Source organism: Pyricularia grisea, chromosome VII (assembly GCF_004355905.1).
Source record: "Pyricularia grisea strain NI907 chromosome VII, whole genome shotgun sequence".
Taxonomy (NCBI): Eukaryota; Fungi; Ascomycota; class Sordariomycetes; order Magnaporthales; family Pyriculariaceae; genus Pyricularia; species Pyricularia grisea.
The window spans coordinates 34,510-51,020 of record NC_044975.1 but is presented as its reverse complement, the minus strand read 5'-3'; the positions used below and the strand labels follow the sequence as shown (position 1 = coordinate 51,020).

The following is a 16,511-nucleotide window of genomic DNA, read 5'->3' as shown; positions in this document are numbered from 1 at the left end:
CCTGTCGTAAACGGCGGAAAAAATAACGTTTATTATTTATATATTCCTAAATTATAAAATAATTTTTTTAATTTATTCGTTATTAATTTTCGGTTTCGCCGTTAAATTTTAAAAAACAAATTAATTTAATTTTAAAAACGTTCCAAAAACCCAAATTGGCAAAAATTTGGAAATTTTACCAATAAAGATTTTTCCAAAATAACGGCGAATTATACGTTATTTGCAAATAATATATACAAATATTAAAATATTTTTAATTTAATAAAAAAAACCAATAATAATATAACGGAATAAATATTTTTATACGGTATTATTATATTATTGTTTATACCCGAAAAAAATCGGAAATTTAAACGACGTCCGGTAATATTATATTAATTAACGTCGATTTTCGGCTGGTAAATTATTATTTTTTTATTTACGTAATATTAATAAAATATTATATATTTATATAAGTTTAAAACGTATAATAATATTTAAAAAATAAAATCGAAAAATCCTACGTTCGATTTTATATTTCGCTGCGAAAAAAATTAAATATTATATACGATTTGGAATTTAAATTTTTTATATAAACCCGAAACGACCGATAAAAAATCCTTTCGTTATAAATATTTACCAAAAAATGCAAAATAATAATTAAAAATATTATTATCCAAACGTTGGTTAATATTCCCCAAAAAGGGAAAATATTTTTAATTATTAACGGTTAAATTAACCCAAATTTAAAATACGTTTTATAAAATATTATAACCGTTTACGTAAATAATAATTAAATACGCCGTTATATTATTTTAAATTTTATCATAATTAACGTTAATAAAATAAAAAAACAATTGGTAAAATTTACGGTCCAAATTATTATAAAATATAAATTAAAAAATAAAATATTGGTTATTATAACCAATAATATATTTAATTTTCGGGTTAATAACGTGGCGGCGGAGTTTCGGATTTAAAATTTCCCAATTATTTTATATAATCCACGTTTTATAATTTATAAAAGAAATTATATATTAAAATTTCCATATTATTAAAATAAATTTCCGCGTTTTTTTGGTTAATTTTCATAATAAAAAAAATTTAATTGTTAATAATATGGACGAAAATAAAACGTGGAGTATTTTTCCAAAATATATTATCGTTTAAATAAATAATCCCAATATATTAAATAATGTAAATATTATTTAACCTATTATATTATATTAATTAAAATATTTAACGGTTTTATTTTATTAAAATTTTAAACGGATAAAAATTCTTTACAATTTGCAATAATTTACCGGTAAATATAAATTTAAAAATTTTCGATTATTAATTAAAAATATCCAAATTAAATAAAATTTAATTATTTTAATTATTACGTTTATTCTTTAATTTTGTTAAATTATAAAAATATTTATTTAATAATATTTTATTTCGTTAAATGGTTAAAATAATCCGGTTAATATTATTTTAATTAAATTTCGAATTTTTAACGAAAATTAAATCATTTTGGAATATTTATTGGCGATAATTAAAATTATAACGGTTTTTACTAACGTTTTTAAAATAAATAAAATAAAAATAATTATATACGTATTATCTGGATTAAAAATTATCGGTATAATTTTTATTAATTTCGAATATAAATTTTAATTAAAAATTCGAAAATATTTATAAATGGGATAATATACCAATTTAAAAACTGTAATTTTAACGGCGCGAATAAAATTAAATAAATATATTAATTTAATTTAACGTTATTACGTTTAAAAATTATATTTTTTAAACGTTATTTTAATTTTCCCGACACGTATAAATCTCCGAAAAAACCGTTAACAATATTATATAAAATATACCAACTAACGTATAAAAAATTTAATTATTAAAAAAATTAAATATTTAATTAAATTATATTCGAAAAAACGAAATTCGAATTTCCATCCGAAAAAAAAAATTAATTTAACCGGGTATTAATCCGGTTTTGTTTATTTTATAACGTAAACCAAATCCAAAAAAATCCAAATATATAAACAATTAAAATTTAAACCCGATAAGGTTTTTATATTTTATTAGTTAATCCGTCGAAAAAATTATCCGGTTAAAAGTTAAAATATTTTTAATATAAAATACGTAATATATTAATATTATTATAATTTAAAATATGGATGGTTATACGGATAATTATATATTTTAATTTTTATTTATATTTAATTATTAAAAACGATAATAATATTTTTAATTGGTGGAGTATATATAAAATAAAATTTCCAAAATTCGCCCAAATTACCCGTAATATTTTAATTATATTTATTATTTTAATTTTTATCGAATATTTATAATTATAATTAAATAATTTTATTAATTTTAATTAATATTTTTAAAATTTATTTATTATTTACAATCGTATTATTATTTATATTTTAATTAAAAGATTTTTATTTATTTGGTCGGTATTAAAATTATTATCGTAAAAAACAAATATTTAAACCCGGAAAACGAAAAAATTAAACACGATAAATTTACGAAATTTGTCGGTTTTATCCATAATTTGGGTAAATTAAATAATAATTTTAATTCCAATAAAAATAACATTATCGAAATGGCCATTAATAATATCCCAATTCGGGCTAATATAAACCGTATATTTATATTATTTATTTCCATTTAAATTGGATTAAAATATAATAAAAATTTTATAGAAATTTTAACCAAGGCGTTAAAACGGGTACGGAATAATATATCGTATGGGCGTAATTTAAAAAAATTTTAAATATAAAATATTGTTAAATAAATTGTTTTTTTCGTATTTTATATTCGGTTAATAAAAAAAAACATTATAATTAATATTTGTTATTTTTATTTTTATTATAATTTAATTTATTATATACGAAAAAAAATAAAAATTAATAATAATAATAATAATAATAATAATAATAATAATAATAATAATAATAATAATAATAATAATAATAATAATAATAATAATAATAATTATATTGGAAAATATATTATTTTATATTACGTTTATTTTGGTATAATTTCCTTCGGAATTTTATAAATATTAATTTTAAAATATTTACGTATTTACGGGTTTTTCCCACGGGGGCCCGCGGGCTGTTAAAAAAACCCGCGTTCCAATTTGGGCCGGGTTGGGCCCCCCTATAAATATTATAGTTTACCCGCGGGCCCCCCGATCCACCTATTTGGGCCGGCGCGGGCCCCTATGGGCGGGTTTTGGCAGGCCTTAGTTATATTCCAGGTTTGTGAGTGTATAATATGATGGACGTTGGGGGCAAACGCCTCATTTTATACGCTGATCAGATAATGGGAAAGTGCGCTACAGCAGGGAATACGGCTCAAGCTGGGCGTCTGCTGCAAAGGGAATATCGAATAAGTCCGTAGATTGCCGTACAGGCCTGGACGCTGTACCAAAGCGGTTTGTTTTTGTAAGAAAAAAATCTTTCTTATGCAAAAGGTTTCGTAAAAAGGTTGAAAATGGGAAAAGCTTTTAGCCACACATAATTAACAGATACAACGACTAATTACAACTCTGTTAAGGTCACAGTTAAAGTATATGCAAACGAAACTATTTTTAACCCTTGTTCGACTTGTCATATCATATGTGTGTTCATAATTACGTTACATTTGCGTATGCATTACTTATCGATATTCAACAGGGGGTAGGTCCTGGTAAAAAGGTCTATTTCCGTGATACACATTTAAAGCCTATTTTGTAACCTTTACCAATTCGATCAACAGAATAGGTATTAATCGATACCCATCACTTCGTTGGTCCGCTAGCTCGTTGTTAAGGGCTATGAGCACCCCTATTAACCCCATCAACATTATGCACATTATCAAATGGGGTTTTACTCGGTTTACCGGAATATCGTAAAATAGCCTGGCTACCCATGACCGGGGTAAAGCCATGATGCCAGGAATAGCACCCAGGAACTCGGATATCGCATGCCGTCCATCACAGATGAATTCGACAAACTGCTGCTTGTACTACCAGATCGGTCTAGCCTAAACGCTTTATTCAGCTCTATAGACACCACGGTGCAATTTCCGTAAAATTACACGTATGCTTTTGGTACTTCAGCTCTGGCTTTAAGCCCCATAAAACCGCTTCTTTCCTTTTACCACAACCTCCGTTCAGGCCGAAATCACTTTTGGCCTGACCCAGTAGGCTGTTGGCTTGCGCCGCCGCCACTCCAGGATTTCGAAGCCATGGGTGGGCCGCCAACAGCGATTCCCCTGTGAAACCTAGTAAAGGAAGAAAAAAAAGATAAGAAAGTAGTAGCAGGTCGAGGGTTACGTGCTGTATCCTGTGCCTGCATGGTAGATAGCCATTACGCTTTGCGCAACAGGCGGCCACGCTTCGTTCTGCAAGTACGCGAGTCAAAACGTCTTCGCCTCTCAAGGCGCGGCGGTAGTGGGAACTGCCGTAGGGGCAGCTAAACCTCACTGCACTTGGTCGTAGCTGGCATTGAAGCGCAAAACAAAATTGATTGCATGACACAAGCCTGGGGTAAAGGATTGTGAGTCCAACTGGGACGGTTTCCCATGTGGAACTTGGATAAACCTGGAACTATGCCTGGAGCTTAGTGAAGAATAGGTCAGGCTGTGGAGAGGAGGAAAAGCCTGGTAGCATTGGGCTCAGCCAGAGAAACTTCAAGACTGTCGTGCCTGCAAGTCGGTGAAGGTCATATTGCAGCATCCAGTTATCCTTTACACAAGGAAGCATTGTATCAAGACAGCGATACAGTAAGTGGAGTGACCTGAAAATATTCGATTCAAGCTGGCATCCGGCTTCCAATACGCAAAACAGAAAACTTATTCAGGGCTCAAATTTATAATTAGCAATCTTCCATCTTTCATGAGTAAAGCAATGGGAATTACTCAGTCTCCAAAGAAAAAGAATTAGATATCCATGGCGGTGCTATTTCCTGAAGATTTGCGTTTTATTCCTCGGTAATACCGGATATTTTATTTATTTTGAGAATAACATCTATCACATCCGCGGTCATCATGTTTGGTGGCAACATCTGGCGCCATTTTCCCTAGGCCACCGAGAAACACCATGTCAAACCCGTGCGAATGACCTCGCCCGTGAGATCTGGCATGTCTAACCTTAGTGCAAAGTGCAAGAGTGAACTCATCCACTCTCCCATTATGGTGTTCAGACAAAACCCAGACCACACCAAAGCCCCGACAAAGTCGGCTCAAGGGTCGAGCAACTCACGCCAAAAGGGGTTACTATCTGGCTTAGGTACACTTTGAGTAAGGAGCTTGCAATCGTTGTCAAGCACCCCCTCGAGTGATTAGGCTTCGTATCAGCGGCGTCTGTAAAGACAATAAGGGTGGAGATAAGCTCATTCACGGTGAGGCCCAGGATTTGAGGTTTCTTTGCTGGGAAGAGTGATAAAGTGCCTTAAATGCTCGACGAAATCGATTCGAGTCGTTGTGATCTTTTCCTGCCTTCAAACTAATCGGTATCTTGGAGTCGCCCCATCTAGGCCCTCAAGCCTAGCCTCAGGTGGATGTCGTGTTGCTGTCGCACTGGCACCATTCCACAGCAGCACGTCTTGCATGAAATTGAACAACTTTGGCCGCCGGGCTCTGAATTGTAGGGCTTCTGGACAATTCCCAGTGTCAACAAAAGGGGCGCTCGCGCACGCCAAGTGCAGTGCTGTCGTTCCGCACACCCCGGTCGGCCTGAGATCGGCACACAAGTTGATCACTGTCCTGGCTGGGGAAGTATCCGAAGCGCGACCGCGTGGTGTAGCATGGCTTTTGGCCGAGGTGACAAATCTGGGACTACCAGAAGTTGTACTGGCCGACTGGCAAGTGCTCACAGATGAGAACTTTCTGCCAGCTGATTGGCCTTTTGCCTCTGACGGCGCCAGCAAGAAGCCGTCCAGATCCCGAATATATATGTAGTCAAGCATCATTTTCATGATCGAGATATGGCCCTGTGGTATCGGATTTGAGGATAAGTCTTCTGGTAGCCGGAAGCCTTCGCTAGAAGATCCCAAAGAGTACTCATAAACAGTTTGATGCCTGGGTTTCACGATCCTATAAGCACCAGACCACAGATTGAAATACCCAGCCGATGCCGCTGAGGTGGCCGACTTCCCACCATTAAAAGGAAGGTCGCCCCCGGCCCCAGCTGGGAAGATTGCATCCACTTTTATAAGGCCCCCCTGACGGCTGTGCAATCCTTGCCTCGAGCATATCATTGTCGGCACTGGCACCGCGACGTATTTTGAAGTCTAGTCTTCCGGCTTCCTCCATTACCCAGTAAAATCATTGGATGACTTCCAATCGGTGGATGACGATGGTGGCTGTTCACCGATGAAAGAAAAAATGTGGTGCCATTCGTACCCAGACATGAACTGGCGCACTCATGCCTATACCCGCCGCTTCCATCTCGATGCACATCGCGCCGTCTCAGAGTCTGCCTATATCGTCGCATCTGGTTCCAGCTTGGATCACTGAATTACCCCATGCAATTATCACGGAATGGAAGACTGGGTTCTGACTCCCAACCGCCGGCCGAGCGGGTCGCTTGAATAGGCGTTCACGGTCACATGCCATGTAATCGCCATACAAATGTTCACACCCTGGGTCATACGAGGATTAAGGAGGCAGTTCTATGCTTGAGGAAAGTTCTCGGTGGTAGTAACCGAACCAAGGCTCGTGGGGTCTTTCCATGAACCGGGCCATTGCCGCCTTGAAAATGGTTAATGGACTGTCTCTCAGAACTATGATTCGACTTGAGAACCTCCAGAACACTTAGAAGACGGTCATCCGGGGACGATGATGTCTCTTCCAACAATCTCAAGCCCCTCGGTTTTGTTCTGCCATGTTCATAATGTACCACACTCGAGCCACCATCGCCAGTTGCCCCCATCCTCACGTCGCCTAAGAAGGTGTTACCTGGCATATCGGCCGAGCCTGTACCCCCAAATGGTATTGCGCCTCCAATGCCGACTAGAAGAATGATCTGAATGTTGGGGGGAAAAGCTGCCGCCCAGAGACCCGGATATGCGGGCTGCGTTCACGTTGCCCGTCCTGGGTTTAGGTATTGTAGCAATGACTGTTGCATGGCCGCAGATCATACCAAAGATTTATGTGTTCTTATCGTGGCTGGTGTTGTACTTGCCCACCTCATGTTTCTCGTCTAGCATCAGTCGGGAAGGCGGCAATTCGACGTTAGGCAATGAGCAAACCCATGCGACACTATATTTCTCTGCTGCTAGTAACTTCAGCATCCTTTCTCCATTGGTGAGCACGATCGGCTGTCCAGGATGACGGGCTTGGAAACCCTGAGGGAAGCTAAGTGTAGTAGAAAAATGCCTACATGCGTTGGATTCTCATACGGTTTCCTACGGGCAATCTACAGTCAAGTGACCCTGAGAAAGCCAATCTTCAGAAGATAAGCCCCGCAGAATCCTCAACTCGGGGCAGGCTGTGCAGAAAAGTCCTCGGAAGCGGCAGCAATCAACCACGTCAGCAGCCACAGTTGTTACTTGACAAGTCGAGATGCCATGGGTTTTTGATTGCCACCCCGCCGACATGCATACACCTTTGCGTCAAGCAAATCAAATAAAATCCTGCTCTGGCTTGCCTGGTTGCCTCGCTAACTGCCCGCTCAGCCGCAACATCTTTGTGGTTCGCCACTACAAGTGGATTGAAGCAGCCACATGAGCGGGCTGCCATTGTCATAAGGGAAGAGCGGGGTAATCACTGCTCTAAAATCTAAGGGCGATCGAATTCAGTCACGTATTAGAGAAGCATCTTTCTCTTTTTTGATTTCCTTTATCTAATTTCCGGTACTTTTTTTACCCTAAATCATGGACTCGGCTAGTACATCTCAAGGCAGTGTTAAAGGCATAATGTCCAATTCAGGTACCGAACATAAAGACATGCTTGGTGCATTTCGAAAGCACTGGCAAGTCGCCACCGCCGACAACAACCTCACTTTACATGGCTTTAGGCGGTTCAAGACGACACATCTTCTGAATTTGCGCTTCCTAGAGGACGAAATCGCTCAGCTCGACCACGACATCTATCAAACCGCCCTCAGCATGGACATTGAACCTCTTGGTACCGACAGGTTGGGACTCAATAGTTGCAAACAGAAAAGCAAGTTGCCACCGCCAGAAACGGTTATTAACCGCGACATGGTAATCAAGCTGAGAGATCTACTGCAGAGCTATGGTGGGTAACTGTCTCCCCTCATGTTACTCCGGGGCATCAGTGTGAACTGACCGAACCTCAGATGATGCACTTATTTCCTTTAATCAAATTATGGCTATGGAGACCTTTTCGCTCATCGACGACGAAAAGCAATCACGCCTCCGCACCGAGCTTACTCTTGAGGAGATTTACAAAACCAGACTTCTGCGTGCAGATCTTGATCCTAGATCGCATACCGATCCCTTCCAAAGACAGATACACAAATGGTTTCGAGCTTTTCAGCTCCAAAGACAGGCGAATAATTTTACGGGACAGGCAGAGTCACCACTGCCACGCCCATCCAAATCGCCAATCTACCGCAACAGCATCCTTATTTCCGAGATTTGTGGGCGAATTATCACGATTTTAATTACCATCTTGTTCCTCATCCTCCCGTTGGCCCTCTTGTCTCAAGAGATTGACAAGAGAAAGCAGCTGATTATTGTTTCTATCTTTATCTTGTTCTTCGCTTTGATCGTCGCAATGGCCCTGAAGATGCCCAGTTATCAGATAATGGCCGTGTGCGCGGCGTATGCTGCTGTGTTATCTACTTTTGTGTCATGACTGCTATTTGACTCTCCGGAGACACAATGTTTCTCTATCGGTCCTCCAATTTACTTGTATTTCAGTATTCATGTCTGGCGTATGTCCGTCCGCGCATCGCATCTGCATGTTCAACACCCTGTGTTATAACCACATTCTGGTAAATAACGTTGCGTACCCCCTGTTCGGCACCCCCCCTGTTCGGCACCCTGAAAATCTAACAACGAAATGCCTACTTTTATAAGCTGATTTAAATATAAAATTATCAACGGACAAAAATACAATCGTTTTCACGCTTCTCCGGTTCATTAACCTCTTCTTCATCAGCTAAAGGTTCCAAATTTTCTATATCCTTTTCCTGCAATCCAATAATGTTCTGTTTGTTAACCAAAAGCTCGTTTGGATCCGGAACCACCCTCCTCCTTTTAACCGGCCGTATTGCCTCCAGTTGTGCTTCCAATAAGCTGATTTTTTGCTGGGCGCTAGCCAAAAGGGTATCTTTAGCTTCGAAGCTTTTTTGGACTTTTGCAAATAAAAAACGTGAAGTAGCGTTGGTTTTGTTGGATTGGGAAAGTTTTTGCAGTTGAAATCGGATATCTCGGGTCGTTTTAGGGGTTTTCCAAATAAGTAAAAACGGGTCGTTAATTTTTTGGGCTGGGCTTTCCGGTGTTTTATCCCTTTGCAAACCGTTGTTTTTATCTTTTATAACGTTGGCATTGCTATTTTCTAACAAAAAAGGGCTTAAAAGTGGTTTAACCAAGTTTACCGGCCATAACCCCGTTGTACGCCAACCAGATTGAATGGTTTTTGCTATAAATGCTTTTAATCTGGCTTTTCGATAACAAAGTAGGAAATTTCGTTTTCCAATAATTGTTGAACAGCAAAATTGGCTAACAAATCCAAGTTGACGTCGATAAGCTTCTTTTAACGGCCCAAAAACCGATAGATCCAATGGTTGGAGAACGTGTGACGAATGAGGGGGTAAATATAGGAGTTGAATATTGTTTTGCAAGCAAAGAAGCATAAATTCGTCCGTTATATGTGATCCATGGCCATCCAAAACTAATAACCGCTTTTCAGGGGTTAAAGGTTGGGTATACGGAATAAACACTTTTTTTAACCATTCGATAGCCGTTTCGTTATTTGTCCACCCGTTTTCGGTTGCGTGAAATTTCCAATTATCGAAAAGGCTTAAATCCGTCGGAAACCATTGTTGTTGTACGTTTTTTCCCTTAAATATAACAAGGGGAGGGAGGGCAACGCCCGTAGCCGATATACATTCGATTATAGTCGTCCAACCCCGCGTTCCGGGCTCTTTCCGTTGCAACGGCCGGATCCCGTTAAGCCCTAATACCAGGCCGTTAGATCCTTTACCTTCCATTATACCGGTTTCGTCCATATTCCAACGGTTTTCCGGTTTAATAGCGTTAATAACCGGGTTCGTAATATAAAGCCACCAAGATTTAATTACCTCCGTAGTAGCGCCATTAACCCGGGCGTTATCTATTCGACGGGGCCTTTGGGTCTTAAGGATTGGATAACGAGCCAAAAAACGAGTTATCCAACGTTTTCCAAGGCCTTTTGTCTCTCCGGCGGCTTGAAGAATTCGTTCGGCAAAAAAGCGTAATTCTTGATGCGTTGGCGGAAGCCCTAAAGCTGTTTGGGTAAGTACCCAATCAGCCAAATGCTTTTCCTGTTCCGTAGAAAGCCTTTGAAAAGGGCTTTGTGCTTTTTTATAAGCTTGAGAACCTTTAAGTCGACTTTGAAGTGTAGACCTAGGTATTCCCCATTTTCGGGAGGTTTTTGCAATTGGATTGCCATTATTGACGTCGTTAATTGCAGATATAAGCTGTTTTTCAGTATATTGCTTCATTGGAAAATGGAGAATCAAGATTAGAAAAAAGTAAATCCAAAAGTGAAAGATTCATCGAGATATTTATAATAGAAGTTGGAGGATAAAAATAAAAGTGTTGTTATTTTTGGGTGCCGAACAGGGGGGGTGCCGAACAGGGGGTACGCAACGTTAACAACCCCTTTTGAGGACGATGCAACAGATTGTCACCTTGCTCTCCGCGCTGGCCGATCGAATTATAAAGTCGATCGTCCGCTTGGAGAAAACATGCTGAGATGGAACTACAGCAACAACACCAATCTACCACTCATCCTAGAGGCCTATAGCGAGAGAGATGCCTATCACCGACTGTGAAGTGTGAAAGTTAGCCACAGTGTTTACTATTTCAGTGCATAGTACATCATGAGGCCCTAGCGATTATCCTCATCTAAGCACGTAGCATTGGGATTGTAGCAGTGACAGCACATTTCAGGTTTGCCTTCAACCTGGTCGGTCGCAGGCACTGGGGAGGCAATAATAACGACCCCTGCCAAGACAACTAGAAAAACCTTGATTTAGGCGCATGCTAAACCGGTATATTGAGCCGAGAAAAAAAGAATGACCGTTTCAAAAATCTAAAAACATTTCTTCCAGAATCCACCAGACCTAGCAAAACTCAAACTTTCGACAAATGCGCCAAGTTTGCACCGCCCTTCCCCATCGGCACCGCAATGAGGCAACCACATAACCCGGTTGTTCACCAAAATCCTAACCAACTCCTCCTTATGACCCGAACAAGTCATTTTTTCAACGTACATCCTGGCCGCGAAAGGCGACACCTCGCTGATCGAAAATTCAGCAAGCCTTTGATTGCTCACGATTCTGTTTGCGGGGACGGGGTTATGTGTAGAACCGAGTAATCCCAAGGCGGCATAAATTTGTAGAAAGTCTGTGGCGTGGGTAAAATCGGCGTAAAGCTTCCTGTTCAATGGAAATGTTTCCGGGTTGGCAGTAAGTGTGGTGTTGGTGCTGGTGGAATCTCGTACAGGTCTTTGTAATAACCTTGCGATAAGTTCGTTTACCCACCCTACTCCCAGTGACGGCGCTAACGGGTTGCCATAGAAGTAGGTATACCATTTCATCTCGTTATGATAACGGTTAAACGCCTGCCATTCCTGACGGTTAAAAATAGTGCAAATTTGCGATAAACGACCCGCTGTTGCGATAGTGCCCATTGTTTCCATAGCACATAATTCCATAAGCTCAAAGACTTCCTTAATTGATAAATTCGCCCCGGATAAATTTTGATTCACCCGATTTGTAACTCCTGTTAAATGCCTTGCTAGCAATCCTTTTACAATCGCTTCAGGTCTGGCTTGGTCGCGCTTGGGGCAGCCTTTGTTATTCAAAGTGTTGTTAAGCCCTTTTCCTGAAGGAAGTTTAACCGTTGGATAAGGGAGTTTATCCGGCCCAATACGAGTTTTATCGGCTAAAGAAGCTAAATGGAAGCCATAAGCCCATTTTTCACCGCTTTCAACAACACGGTCGGCTTCATCATAACGGATAAAAGGTTGGTTGTTTTTCGCCAAGCTCTGATATCGTCGGTAAAAATGCATTCCTGCATTTACTAATTGGTGACGCCCAAGATTGTTTAAAGTTTCTGACGGGAGGTTCGTTTTGTAATTTCGAATGAATTCAAATCCTGCTCCGTAATTATTAACAGAAGATTGAATTCGTTGAATTATAGTGTTGTATTTATTTTCGAGCTTCGGATACCGAGAGCCATGCCGAGTAAGAGATTGTACAAACGTAACCGTACAACCCGGTAAGGGAGTGGAGGGGTTATATTCCGATGACAAAGAATGGAAGGGTGAAAGGTGGCCCCAATTATATGTTATATCAGGGCGGTATAAAAATCCACGATCGGCTGTATCAAAGTTGTTCAAATTAGTATGACTGTCGGCAGCAATCGCAGGCATAACTAAGCCGAAAAGAACGATGGAGATGGTGAGCATATTTGAAAAGTATAAAGGCTGATTATAGCGTTTGGGCATAAAGAGGTATCCTGCTATATCGTAGTTTTTAATAAGCTAATCAACATTAGATGAGATATATGTGCGAGTTACTGAGTTTAAATAAACGCTGTAAAAGTAAACTTTTAAGCCCATCTTTTTAAAAAGAAATTACGAATACCTTTAGGATGTAATTTTGCGATTAATTGTCGTGATAACAAACGGTAGGATGAACTTCTAATTTTGGACCAAGTATATTTTTATCTGGGTGATATATAATATGGATGTTGCAATTTGCTACCTTGTATTTTCTCTGTTTGGCAGAAAGGCCGAGGCTAGTGTACCATCTTGGAAAAGTGTACTCCCCCAAAGCTTTATTCACGGCGTCGAACTTTCTTCCGTGACTCAATATTATGTACTTCCAGGTATAACACATCATGTGTCAATGCGGTTCTGGCGGATTTTCCAGGCGATGCCCGTATTTTCTAGCCTATAGGCTCATTCAAACCAGCTTTGGGTGGTTAACATCATCCAGCTAATTCTCCAGGATATTTTTAACCATGAACCGGACAAGGTTTAATACTGGAAATCAATTGGTAAGTTGAATTCTTCCAGGGACGAGCTTCGAAATTGTACCAGGAGTAACCCTTCGTTTAAAGTCCAATCCTGGATATGCCACATGCCAGTACTTGCGCCAGGTTGAAGGGTTCCGAAAAGCCGTCAGCGAGTAATTCAAAATATTTCTTTCGGCGTTCCCGCCTAATATTTTCTGCTTATAACCACTGTGACTTTGCGTGGTGTTATATACTGGAAACTTTTTATATTGCAAAGTTATGGATATACCTGCGGTAATTTGGCGGAATCCTGCGCTGAAGTAACCACACCCTACTGGTAACAGAACTAAGACCATTTGTAAAATTATCGCGGTCGATTTGAAATATAATTTGTGTGGTTTTTATTTATAAACATTAAGAACTAGTCTTTACGTTGTGTTTAACGACCCACTGTAGTTATTTTAGGTGTGTCACACTAGCAAATGCCCAAATTAGTAAATGAATTATACATGGAAAATCGGTGACCCCAATCCATAACACACATATTCGCTAAATTACACAGCCTCGTTTGTTTCAAGCTAGTCCTGTTTCTTCTCTTTATTCGATTCGGGGTTCCCGCGCATGTAAAAGCTAGCTGCAGGCGTAACGAGAAACACCTGTCGGAATGGTTTAAAGTAGCTAAAGGCCGAAACCCGTTCGAACAGGTCCTTTGCTCCCTCCTAAATTTGAACCACTGATTCTCACCATTAATGCAACCACAGTAGTTTGCTTGGCCGGTTTGGGATATATCCTGTTTGCGGTCAATAAAAGAGTGCCGTTAAAAGTTTGACATAACACCAAAAAGGGTAGTCTCAGTGCTCAGACTAGACCACCCCTGCTTCGCAGCGTGGTGCCGGACGCCACGGTGCGCGAGGTCATTGACTTTTGCAACCGAGTCAAGGATTCCGTAGTTGCATCGCGGGATTTAAACGTCCGCTGGTCTGGTATGTTCCGCTCATATGACCAGCAGCTGCAGAATCACGAGGAAAAGGTCGACAACGATGGGTTCATGTCCCTGTGCTCCCAGTGCTCATCTTGGCTTGTCCGGCGTCCGGATTGGAGGAAGTGTTTCTCGTGCGGTAAGGAACGGAGCGAACAAGAGTCTATCGTTCTGTGGAACCCTCCGATGGCAGGTTGAGGTGGTTACATTTGCGTCTTTCCGATAGTTTCTATTGATGTTAGTACATGATTCAACGTGTTGATTCAATACCTGCCTTTTTTTGCAATCAAATCCGAACGAATCATGAATAACCTTTGCCCAGACTTTTAGTCCTTTCTGTGGTGATGCTTCGTAGCGGAACCCTTGACAAATACGTCATGTATCTCTCTGCACTATGGTAAAACTGTAAAAGTCTTCCAAACCTAGCTTCCCTCTTGACAGCGGTTTAAGGTTTGCCAATATTGACGCATTGTGGAGGCCAGCCGCCCGCTTCCCGACTGAGCGGTCTACGAAGGGTCCAATCGGACAACTCCTGCGTTTTTTTTTCGTTTGTGTGTGTTTACGACGTATATGAAGTAACATGCAAAGTGGCTATTGACGGGGGTCCGATTCTTGCTTCGTCACCTATCGGAACGGTTGCTTTGCAGGTCAATTTACTTTTTTTGTTCTTTTTAAGTTGTCAACCGGACCGAATGCAGAGGCACACAGAAAGCGTAAAACCCTGCTATGTACCCGAACAGTGAAATACCAAGGGTTTCACAAATGACGAATGTGTTGAAGTGATGGTACGCTAGGGGGGGAATCGGGAGCTTGGTGGACCCGCGGGCCGTGGAAAGCTTATTGTATGAACCAAACCTCTGGGCGTGTACCTCGTCTAATATATACATAGTAGATGACCTTTGATCTAGGATCATGCCAAGAGGCAAAACACTCTGAGGCTGGAGCGCTTGCGCGTCTTTCGTGCGAATAACGAGAAGATGCTGCATTGCTGCATGGAAGAGGGGCAAAAGATAGTAAAAACTATAGGACGAAAAATTGTGTTGCTCTTGAATTATGTTTGTAGTCAGGTTGCCGTCGCGAATAGATGCATCAATTGTTGCACTAAGACATCGTCAAAAAACGAAAGCTCCCGTCAATGACTAATGCCAGTGATTAGGGTAAATATAGCCTGCAACACCAATGCATTATGCCAAATAAACAGTTTCGCACTACAACGAAACGCAATAGAAAACCAGGATATTTGGGATGACCTATAATTTCAACCGCAAGTTGGCAATACTATTGGTCTATACCTTTCGAATCGTTCAACAGTTGTGTTGACAGTTAATCTACCGGTTTCGCAGCAGGGTTTGAAATCATAGACCTTGGCATGCGTTAATTTATTGGTATTTTTTTTAAAAAAAAAAAAAAAAAATACTTGCTTTCCTTGGGGAGTACCTCGTGCCCACTTGTTTTCGTCAATATTGCTACTCAGCTCGGGAATACCTACCAACCTAATATCTCTGAGACATAGGGTGGACGAAAATCTACTCCTATATCGCCATAGTAATCACTCTCTCGCTGCGAAAACCTGTTTCGTTTGAGACCATGTGTGGAATAACGGCCATCGTCGGCTTGAGTCGGGATAAGGTGACGCATGCCACAAATGGTACCAACGGCATCAACGGTACCAAGGGTTTCAATGGTATCAACGGCTTTAATGGTGCCGACGGGAACGTCAATCTAAATGGAGAGGTTACATGTGGGCCCTGCTTACACCACGAGCTTCGCAGCCAACTAGATCAAAGCCTCGAGACCATCGCCCACAGGGGACCTGATGCTTCTGGGGCATGGATACGCCGCGACGGTGCTATTGGTCAGTCGCATACGAGAGCCCCCACAAAAGCTGCTGCCAGCCCAAGTATAGAATGGCCCAAGTATAGAATGGTTCCCTAAACATCCGGTCTCCGCCAGGCCTTTGGTCATAGGCGACTGGCCATCAACGACCTGTCTCCGGATGGCGTGCAGCCCATGCACAGCGACGACGGCAAAATTCACGCCGCGGTCAACGGGGAAATTCACGATCATGACGCCATCCGGGACCGCTGCATCAAGGACCATGGGTACAGATTCAAGGGTCACTGCGACAGCGAGGTGCTGATTGCTCTTTACAAGATTTATGGCGCGCCCCAGTTGTTGGACCACGTGCGAGGTGAGTTCGCCTTTGTCATTTTGATGAGAGAGATGGGCGAGTCATTGCTGCGAGGGACCGGTTCGGCATTAAGCCCATGTTTTGGACAATACAAGGAGAAGATTCCAGCAAGCGGTTGCTGTTCAGCTCCGAGATGATGGGTTTCTGCCTTTTGGTTGGAAGTCAGAGTGGA

General features: G+C 40.5%; 4 protein-coding genes across 4 annotated transcripts; 2 read left to right on the top strand and 2 right to left on the bottom strand.

Annotated features, from left to right (window-relative positions):
• Positions 1 to 6,503: 6,503 nt before the first annotated feature.
• PgNI_10086 (uncharacterized protein) lies at positions 6,504 to 7,109 on the bottom strand (the record flags this gene model as incomplete). Its single annotated transcript, XM_031130062.1, is given in 4 exon segments — positions 6,504 to 6,641; positions 6,680 to 6,981; positions 7,030 to 7,042; positions 7,053 to 7,109. 4 exon segments carry the CDS (start codon positions 7,107 to 7,109, stop codon positions 6,504 to 6,506), a joined length of 510 nt encoding a protein of 169 aa, XP_030979578.1.
• Positions 7,110 to 7,844: 735 nt separating this feature from the next.
• On the top strand, positions 7,845 to 8,793 carry PgNI_10085 (uncharacterized protein; the record flags this gene model as incomplete). Its single annotated transcript, XM_031130061.1, has 2 exons — positions 7,845 to 8,211; positions 8,273 to 8,793. The coding sequence occupies 2 exons, from the start codon at positions 7,845 to 7,847 to the stop codon at positions 8,791 to 8,793; spliced, it is 888 nt and encodes a 295-aa protein (XP_030979581.1).
• Positions 8,794 to 11,238: 2,445 nt separating this feature from the next.
• On the bottom strand, positions 11,239 to 12,582 carry PgNI_10084 (uncharacterized protein; the record flags this gene model as incomplete). The annotated part of the gene is made up of 1 exon (XM_031130060.1): positions 11,239 to 12,582. One exon carries the CDS (start codon positions 12,580 to 12,582, stop codon positions 11,239 to 11,241), a length of 1,344 nt encoding a protein of 447 aa, XP_030979580.1.
• A 3,153-nt stretch (positions 12,583 to 15,735) lies between these two features.
• PgNI_10083 (uncharacterized protein) lies at positions 15,736 to 16,476 on the top strand (the record flags this gene model as incomplete). Its single annotated transcript, XM_031130059.1, has 2 exons — positions 15,736 to 16,074; positions 16,102 to 16,476. The coding sequence occupies 2 exons, from the start codon at positions 15,736 to 15,738 to the stop codon at positions 16,474 to 16,476; spliced, it is 714 nt and encodes a 237-aa protein (XP_030979583.1).
• Between the last annotated feature and the right edge of the window lie 35 nt (positions 16,477 to 16,511).